This window comes from Mus caroli, chromosome 13 (assembly GCF_900094665.2).
Source record: "Mus caroli chromosome 13, CAROLI_EIJ_v1.1, whole genome shotgun sequence".
Lineage (NCBI taxonomy): Eukaryota > Metazoa > Chordata > Mammalia > Rodentia > Muridae > Mus > Mus caroli.
The window spans coordinates 107,167,167-107,177,205 of record NC_034582.1 but is presented as its reverse complement, the minus strand read 5'-3'; the positions used below and the strand labels follow the sequence as shown (position 1 = coordinate 107,177,205).

The 10,039-nt window shown below is 39.9% G+C and overlaps 1 protein-coding gene across 3 annotated transcripts in view; it reads right to left on the bottom strand.

Annotated features, from left to right (window-relative positions):
* Arl15 (ADP ribosylation factor like GTPase 15) overlaps window positions 1-10,039 on the bottom strand; it is a 361,821-nt gene that overhangs the window by 224,262 nt on the left and 127,520 nt on the right. For all 3 annotated transcript variants that reach the window (XM_021180362.2, XM_029468256.1, XM_029468255.1), the window contains exon 3: window positions 3,578-3,637. In XM_021180362.2, coding sequence (XP_021036021.1) covers window positions 3,578-3,637 — 60 coding nt within the window. The remainder of the gene's footprint in view (window positions 1-3,577; window positions 3,638-10,039) is intronic.

Below are 10,039 nucleotides of genomic sequence, written 5' to 3'. Positions count from 1 at the left end.
TGTGTGTGTGTGTGTGTGTGTGTGTGTGTGTGTGTGTGGTGTATGGTTAGGGGAGTAGTGAGAATATAATTTTACTGATCACAAATCTTGCATAATATTAGCTATAGGCCAGGCCCTCACGAGATGACTTGACATAGAAACTGCTGCCACATTTTACAGACAAGAAAATCCTCAGCAACATAGATGGGCCCAGAATCAAACACCGTGACTGAGTCTGGAAACTAGCCCCTGAAGGATAAAAATCCACTCAAAGAATAATCCATCTGGCCATCCGGGAGCCCTGCTGGGTAAGGCCTGTGCTCCCTCCTGCTTTTCCTTTGACGAGTGTGTTCTCACTTCAACAGATGAGAAGAGGTCCAAGGGTAACAGGGTAAGTATGACCGGAATAGTTTTTAATAGATGTATACAAATGTTTCAATGAGATCCTTTATGATATATAGATATACATATATATATATATATATAGAGAGAGAGAGAGACATACATATACATACACATACACATATACATATATGTTAACAGAACCATTGGCATAACCAGTGCATCCTAGCGAGAGTGACAGGGAAGCTGCAGAGGCCAAGCTATTGTGGACACTGAAAACAACTGGCCCGTAACACCCGTCCACCTGCACTGCTTGCTCTCTTTCTGTCACCATTTCTCTAAAACTTTGGTCACTGTTTTGACCCATTCGTTTCATGATTTTTCCAAACTTCCATTAATTTCCTTTGGGTGTATTCAGGGTCACCTCTGCCACCATATCTATAGGGGCTGTGTTTTACTTAGACTGATTCTCAGCGTGTCCCTGGGCACACTGTGATGGAATGACTGTGTTAAACTGTGGAGAAACGCTATGTAAGAAGGAACTGATGTGACCGAGAATCACGGAACAGAAATGAAAAATAACATACCATTATGCATCCCTATATAGTATATACCTTCCGCATATATGTGATATATACACATTCGTACAGAGCATGGATCCGTTATGGGTACAAACATAGTTTGTTACTAAGATGACCGGAGGTGACTTTCATTAAACTTAGCCCCAGTATTCATTGTTATTTCATCTTGTGCCCTAATGAGGAAAACACTAGTTCATATCCTTTCAATGTTAAAACAGTAAGAAATTTAACTTAGGGTTGGGAAGGGGAATGATAGCAAGCCTTGGAATGGCCTGGAAGGGCAGAGCGTGGGTCTGCAGGTTGGTGGGGAGGAACAGGGCATGCCAGTCTCCTGCGTATGCCCGGGATGGAAACAGCTCTGCACCTCCTCCTGACACCCTGCGGCTTCCTCGGCTCCCACCAACCGCCCACTGAGATCATCTCCCTCTTGGTTGCTCCCTTGAATTCTTCTCTACACTGAAAAACTGACTGGATTCCAGGGACCACCTCTCTGAGCAGCTGGTGTGTGCAGGTCATCTGCCATCCCACAGCCGTCCTGAAACATTCAACCCTTTCCTCTGAGCTTACAATACTTGATCAAGTCGTTCCGGGCAACTTGACTTTACTAAGCTCTACATACTTCTCCCTAAATGGCTGCCGTGGAGATGATTTCCTCAGCACCTCGACATACTTTAAATCCCCCAAAGAGCTGACGTCCTTAAATGTGCCCAGGTTCCTTCCAGAGTGAGATAAAATGGAGACCCCAACCCTAAGTTTCCACTAAATAAACAAGTGGGTAACTCATCCAAAAGTCACCTCCCCTAACCGCCTGCCCCTGACACTAGGAAACAGATACACAGACGGCGCTATGAAGCCTTCCTTCTCCTGAGATGGTTACTCAATGGTAACAGGGATGTTGAACTTGGCAGAAGAATAGTAATGTATGGTTGGGCCAGAAACGTGCTCTTCCACACGGATGTGCACACAAACCCCATTATCATTAGTCTGGAACCAGCCTACTTGCTCCAGTCCCCGAGGCTCTGTTGGTACCTGTGCTGTTCTACCTCCTAACAGCAAGTAATGAATTAAAACGTAACCACCAAACACCTATGGCTCCTCTCCATTGTAATTTCCATCTCATCAAACGGTCAGGACAGTTTTGTTTGTAGTGAAAATACACCTCCTTGAGAAGAGACATACACCTATCCTACACATCCCCACCCATCCGAGGTCATCTTTCGCTGTGATCAGTTTCGATGGCATAGGGGCGACATTAGTTTCAATCATTCGTTTTCCTGAAATGTTAAGAAACATTCACTATTCATTTCACTCAAATAAACATTTTATACAATAAATACCTTGCCAACTCACAAATTTGATGCTATCCCTGATGAATATTCAATGAAAGTCTTTTTTCTAACTTAGCCTAATAATTAAAGCCAAGACACTGACTTCTCAAACCACACACTTAGAGCCTCTAGATTTTTATATTAAAATCTATGACTCCGAAATGTCTACAAATATTATTGTCACAGGCAGAATAGCTAGCAGAAATCAAAGCAGTCTTCAAATAGTCAACCTATGAGAAAGCAGCCTTAAAACTTTTTACACCGAAGTTATAACAAGGATCTTTGTGTTTTTCTGTTTGGCTGCTTTCTGGCTAAAGATCAACATTCATGTTCCTAGGATATTGTAAAATGATAACACTAGGCATCTTAAGAGAAAACTATAACTGCTCAGCCACAGCTGCTTTCCAATACCGATGCTGTAGAAGTCACTGTTAGCTGTCCCACTGTCGGACACCTGGAAAGGTCAGTCAACACTGTCTTAAACAATATGGTAACGCATCGAGCATAGCATAAAGCCGAGTGTCTCCACTTCACAACACCAGAACTAAGTCACAATTAGAAGTGACCTTGACAGAGAAGCAAAAAAGCCAACAACAAAAACACCGGGGAAGGTCACCATCACAGATGATTAAGAAGACAGAAGAGGACTTTCTTCTAAGTCACTAAGCTCAGCGATATTATACTGAACTCTGGCACTCGGCATTTTCTGGGGCCGCAAGAGAATTTAGTAGGTTCACTGAATTGACCGATTTCTTTGTTAATCTATTTGCATGGGTTAAGACCCCGACTGACATAAAACACAACCGAAAAAAAAAAAAAATGCCAGACAGAGAGTGTAATGAAAGACTGACTGATGGATGCTTTGGAGTACAGCCTATCCAATAAATGTGCCTAGCCAGCAAAGAACCCATTGGCAAAGATTTATTATCGGAACAAATAGATTCTAAAAAGACTGGATACACTCGGACCTGCAGTATAAATTCACAGTTAAATACAATTCTTTGCCCTATGTAGCTCATTTTCTAATTTTACTTTTTAAGATGCTTTTCATAGGCTTCCTTTTAGAATAATTAGCAAATAAAAAGCAACGATATAGCATACCGGTTGCTCTTAGTGTAGCCCTTTGATTCACACATGAGAAAGCAAAGTTTGTATTACTTACAACTCTAAAATAACAGCTAATACATATAGAAAGGAAAGGAAGTATTACTACAAAATATATTATTGAGAGAAAGGGAAAAAAATCAATCATCGAGAAAATATTATCGCATTTGAATTACATGTAGTACATGAACTGCAAACGTGTAAAGTCAAGGGCAGATGTAGAGAGGATTGTAAAATTTATACCTCCAAGTTCTTTTACATTCAAAACAGCATTCTGGAATGGCACTGCCTTTATACTAAAACCTAAAATTAGAAAACAGAGAGAAGAGAATTAGCAACTGGACTTTTACATTGAGACACTTAAGATGGTCAGATCCTGTGTTTGGAGAACACTAGAGCTTGCTCTCCACAGCTTATATTTATACCAGACATATACCATTTCCAAGATAAAACAACCTTAGATTATCTTCAACTGTTCTGAAACATCACTGAATATTATAGCCCAATAGGACACTAGTCCCTTCCCCTCAAAACATTACCTACTCTTTAGCATGGAATGATTATGCAATTTATTTTATCAATTAGAACAGAGACAACTGGAAAAACTGAGAAATTTCAAAGAAAATATTGAATCTACTGAGGCCTATGGGTCTAATTCTTACTATGTTACACTTTTTCCCTCATATATAACCCAAGAACTAGTAATTAAAACATTTAATGGAAACCATCTGATAATTTGAACTTTCTTGCACTCACTAGTATTTCATTTAAGGACACAATTAATATACAACTATATTTTTCTTTAAAAAGTAAAATAGATAATCATTTAAAGAATGTTATAAAACACTGATAATATTCACAGGACACAGTTCCGCTTTAACAATATACTCAGGGCTTAACTATTCATACTGAAGTCTAAGAATTTAGTTGGAACATGTAAGGATGTATACATATATGCTCGCACACACGTATAGACGAACACTGGATACTTCTGAAAGGACTCACAAGGTATTGGACTAGCGATGACTTGAGAGAGAAGTGGAGACCTGGAAGCATGCAACGTATTCTTTTGTTTCAATTGAGTGTCCTTTCCATGGGCTTTTCTTCCTTTCTTCCTTCCTTCCTTCCTTCCTTCCTTCCTTCCTTCCTTCCTTCCTTCTTTCTTTCTTTCTTTCTTTCCTCTTTCTTCTCTCTCTCTCTCTCCCTCCCTCCCTCCCTCCCTTTCTTTTTTTATTTAAACTCCTACTAATTTTTTAAAGCTAATTTTTCAGTAGTTTCAGGGTACGTTTCTCACATGTGCAATTACAAGGAAACAGTCATTTTTCATCAAAATCACCAGTAAGGGAGAAGAACATGCAAATACTTTTCGTTTGGGATGTTATGGCTGGCAGCGGTAAGAGTGACGAGCTCTCATAAGCATTCTGTGGGTGGGAGAGATTGCATGGCATTGCTCGGCCTTGTAAACAGGGCGCATCCTTTTAGCCGGGCCTATCTTCTGTTGCATGTCATGTTTCTTCCAGCTCTATATTGTGCTCTATTTTAAAGGCAGCATTTGAAGAACTGACTTTGGAATCAGACAGAACTAGTCTCACTTCAGCTCCTTCACTGTGGGTAACCTAGTAGCCTTCACTTTCTTGTTTGTCAAATAACAGTATCTGTTTCACAGCTTTGTCATGGGATGACAAGATGGAGGTACTGGGTGTATTATAGGATAAGGGTGCATGGTGCAGAAAGTCACTCAATACTCATAAAAGAGAAAGAGCCAAAATGAGGGAGAGAGGGAGAGAGGGAGAGAGGGAGAAAGGGAAAGAGGGAAAGAGGGAGAGGGAGAGAGGGAGAGAGTCCCCTGTGCTGAAATGCTGGTGTGTAGCCGGGCCTAAAGCAAAGCCACTCCAGGTGTCTGGCCTCTGGGAAATTAGGGACAGTCTGTGCCAATCACAATACTCCTACAGGCACCAAAATTCCCCCACAGGAGATTTGAATGCTTGAGTATATCTACCTACCCCGCATGGATATTCTATGGATTAAACAGCCACGGTTGTGAAATCCTGGAAACAAAAGGCCTCCGCAGATGCTAAACAGTCTATTAGTGGTTATGTTCACGACAACTCTCAAGAATGGATTTTCCAGAAAAGCAGGGCAGGTCCCAACTTTCAAAACGAAAGTTATGGAGCACAGCAGTAATGTTTAATTGGCTTTGATTCCTAAAAGCTGACAGCAGGCAGGGACTCAACAGAGAAGTAAAACCCTTACAGAAATGGCCACTGCCATAGGCAAAATACAACTTTAGAAGCGTATTAATCCAGTGGGCAGGGACTGTACTGTTTCTGCCTTTAGCTCTCTGCAGATCCTCCATAATAAACTAGCTACAAAACCATCAACGGGTCGAGTGACTAAGGTAACCGAGGAACTTTATTTATAGGCATAGAAAGGTTTCTGTGAAATGCTCATGCTTTTCCTCAGAATGAACATGCGTAGCAAATGTATTCATGATCTCCCACCCTGCCCTTTGTACAGTCTTCATATCATCAGCAGCAGCTACAGAAACCCTTAACAGCTCGCTGCTCAGAAAACAAAGTCTAGGTCATCAGTGCAGGAAAGAAAGAAACAAAGAAAAGGAAGGAGGAAGGAAGGAAGGAAGGAAGGAAGGAAGGAAGGAAGGAAGGAAGGAAGGAAGGAAGCAAAGAAGGAAGGAAGGAAAACAAAAGAGGAAAGAGAAGAGAAGAGAAGAGAAGAGAAGAGAAGAGAAGAGAAGAGAAGAGAAGAGAAGAGAAGAGAAGAGGTGGAGGGGAGAAGAGGGGGAGGGGAGGGAGGGGAGGAGAGGAGAGGAGAGGAAAAGGAAAGGAGAGGAGAGGAAAAGGAAAGGAAAGGAAAAGGAAAAGGAAAGGAAAAAGAAAAAGAAAAAGAAAGAAAAAGAAAAAGAAAAGAAAAAGGAAAAGAAAAAGAAAAAGGGAAAGGAAAGGAAAGAAAAGAAAAAAGAAAAGAAAAGAAAAAGGGAAAGAAAGAGAAAGAGAGAAATGAACTTTTCATGGAAGAGAAACAATGTGTCTCTATTTTGGTTAATCTAAATAGACTAAACTAAAGGGATAAAATAACATTTTCAGTTCACATAAGTCCAACCAAGGAGAAAAGAAAAAACACACTATATGTTATTTCTGTTTACAGTGGGTTGGACGGAGTGAAGAGTTAATATTTAGTAGAGTTTAAAAAAAAAAAAAGTCAGTCAAAAAGTTCTCTCCAGGGATTTAAGAAATGAAAGCAAGGGCCATAGAGAAATAAGGCTGGGCCCAAATCTTGGTTCTACCCATTTTTAGCTGCTCGATTTTAGCAGAGAAGTCCTTTCTGATGGTTTGGTTTTACTGTTTTGTTTTGTTTTCTTAAAATGCATGCCCCTTCCGAGTCCAATGTTGCTAAGGATTTCTACCTGTGGTGGCAAGCCTCAGTGGTACCATCAGTCCACTCTCCCAAGAAGACAGCGAAGCCAAGCGCTGCATGAATCCTTGAACTCGGGTCTTGTCACCAGAGCTGTGCAGTGTCGCAGCAACTCCTGCATGCAGGTGGCTTCACACTACTATGCTTCCTATTGAGCTAAAGCTGTTGGCTCTGGCTGGGCAACACGTGTGACTAATAGGCCCACACATTTATTTTCCTTTGTGTCTATAAATAATTTGACATGAACAACTCAAATTAATTTTCTTTCAGGTCTACCCAACATTGCTGTTTTACTTATTACTGGAACGAAAACAATAGCATGAGTTTAGAAAAGACCTTCTTGCTAGACATTATTTAATAAGATCTGGAACCTGGGGAAGGAAGCTGTAACTGCCAACTGACTAGGCCCAGACAGCATAAACCCCTCCTGCTTCTTCAGGTCCTGAGCCCTCTGACTGCCCCTCTGTGTCTGTGCTGATGGGACAAGACACTCCCTCAAAGTGCTCAAACTCATGGCCATATTTTCATATGGATTTGTGTTTGGAGAGTAGCTCCATACGATTCCCTCTAAAATTAGAATCCCATTATTTATAAAAAAAAAAAAGAAAGAAAGAAAGAAAACAAAAAGGAGGAAATAATAGTAACAGCTGAGTCAATTCTTAATGGCCTCTAGAATCTGGCTGGAGACCTAGAGGGTAGATCTCCCTGGGTACCATTCAAATAGCAGGATGGCTGAAGCCTGAGTTAGCCGCTCATTTTTTCCTGGCCTACCTAAGCTACATTACTAAGACTGAAACCTCCCCGAAGATTTAACCCCACAAATTTTAATAAATATATGACTTGCTAACTCTCTGGGGAAATAATTGTTTGCATAGCCTCTCAATGTTTTGCAATCCTTAAATCTAACAAAACCTGTAATACAGGGGAGATGGATTTGAAACTTTTACAAAAAGGAAAGCATTCCTGGAATTGTAACAAACTTAGTCTGGAAAGGAAGGTCGGGCTAATTTTATCCTTCACGTGTAAGGCATAAATGTTTGACTTGGGCCTCCACCCTGGGTCCTCGTCTCACCCCTCCCCCAAGCCTGCACAAATGCACTTGCATACTTGACGGTGCTTCTGGAATCCCTGAAGCCCTCCACAGAGCCCAAGGGCCGAAGGGAAGGCATTCCAGAGATCTGGTGGTCTCAACCAGGACCAAAAGCATTATTTATGTCATGACCGTTTTGTGATGTTTGGACAAAAATCCAGCAAAATTCTTCTCAATGGGATTTCGACATCATCAAAGGAAATTTAATCTACTGGCATTTGTAAAGCAAAAATCCTTTAGCAGATACCAAAATTTACTGTTTAAGCTTGCTTCTCTGGTTAACCCATGTGCAGCTACTACTGAAGTTATTTTAAACCCTTCCCTCAACTTCTTGGGCCCTTTTTCCGTCTTTCTTTCAGAGTGCCATGACCTTTGTCCACTGACGATTTTTCAAGAGCAGAAATATAAACGTGTAGATCTCCTGAGAGAGATTTTTCAACATCGTTTCGATTCAAAGTACATCATTTTTCTCTCAGCCGTTCTTGAGCGATATCGACACACTGTTCAAAACCTCTAGATTCCATTCTTTTGGTTCAAAAACGAAAGGCAGAGTAAATACTCAACAGCTTACCAGCTGTTCTTATCGACAAGCTCCTCGCAGCCTCAGAGGCGCTCCCTCAGACAGAGTCGCCCTTGGTTTTAGACCTTGGGAGAAGCTGCCCAGCTTCTCTCTCTTCCAACAGCTCCTGCTTCTCTGGAGGATTTCTTGGCCCGATGAGTTTTGACAATTTAAGTATCTTTTTAAAATTATGTCAAAGCTGAAAGATTGTTGAAGTTAACGATCCAATAAAATTTGGCTTCCCTTTCTTCCTGGAAAAAAAGCAGGCTTGCTTGCTTTGCTGAAACTGGGTGGACCTGCCCTTCTGTAGAGATGGGTATCAATTCCAAACAAGCCCAGGCTTAACAAAGACCCTCTTCTTAATTGCTGAAAACAATTATTTCACCTTAATTTGATTTAGAGTTTTAAAATGTTATTAAACAGAGAAATAATTTAGAACAATAAAGTTTCTCCATACCACATCAACAAGAGTAGATTATTATTATTATTATTATATATTCTTCCTCAGTTTACATTCAAATGCATATGTTCCTATAATTTAATTTTTAAAAATGAATGTAAATTTAATTTTTTCATTTTCTTCAACAGAAGACAATATATATTCCAATCTAAACCATTTCAATTGAAGTTCTAAATTTTATTTAACAAGCTCCCTCGCTTTAGGGCAGTTACATTGCTTTAAAAGTTTTACTTATAAACAATGTTTCAAGGAATTGCCTTAAACATATAGTTTCTTTTATATTAGTTATTTATGACAAAATTCCAGTTGGACCTGTATTAGACCTGTTATTTCTATTTCTTACTATGTTGAAAATTTTTCATCAGAAATCAATGCTGGAAATCTTAAGTCTCATCAGTGATTTCCTAATTTTTAAATTAAAGACTTGACTACTCAGCCTTGCTGCAGACTAAGGCTTTCACGTAGGATCAGCTCTGCTTTCTGAGTCTAGAGGTAACTTGGGTATAGCCTCCTACTGATGTGCCCTTACAGTGTACATGGTTGGGTCATCTGATGTTAGTATCAGATCAGTGCTAGTCGTAGAAAGAAAATGTTCAGTTTTCACTCCTCTCCAAATTTCCAGAAAATATAGAAAAGTAACATTTTTCCCCTTTCTGCCTACCCTACAAAATGTTTAGCAAGATCCATAAACGATGCCAACTTAAGAGTTTTCTCAGCTATAATTTCAGTTTCTTCCAGAGACAAAGACACATCAGGGTTCTCTGTGTCTTGAGTATGACTGGAGGGTTGGTCATTTCAAGGAATGAACACCTCATCCTAACGATCAAACGCACTGGCAGAGAGCTGACATATGAAACGGTCTGTCATTTGGAAGGTATTGGCAATTTTATCGCCTTTTTAATTTTTGCTGATCACTGTAGCAAAGCCATATCAATTGTGTTTATCTTTTCAAAGTGTCTGGTTTCATTAACCATTTCTATTATTAATTAGCTTAAGTGGCTTTTTAACTTTGATCTTTATTATTTCTTCTCTATTTAATCTATTACTTCGTTTTAGTTTCCTCTTTGAAGCTAAGCCCATTGGTTTGCAGCCCTTCTTTTCATCTTTTCTTATCTCTCTCTCTCTGTCTTTTTTTTTTTTTTTTTTTTTTTTTTTTTTTTTTTT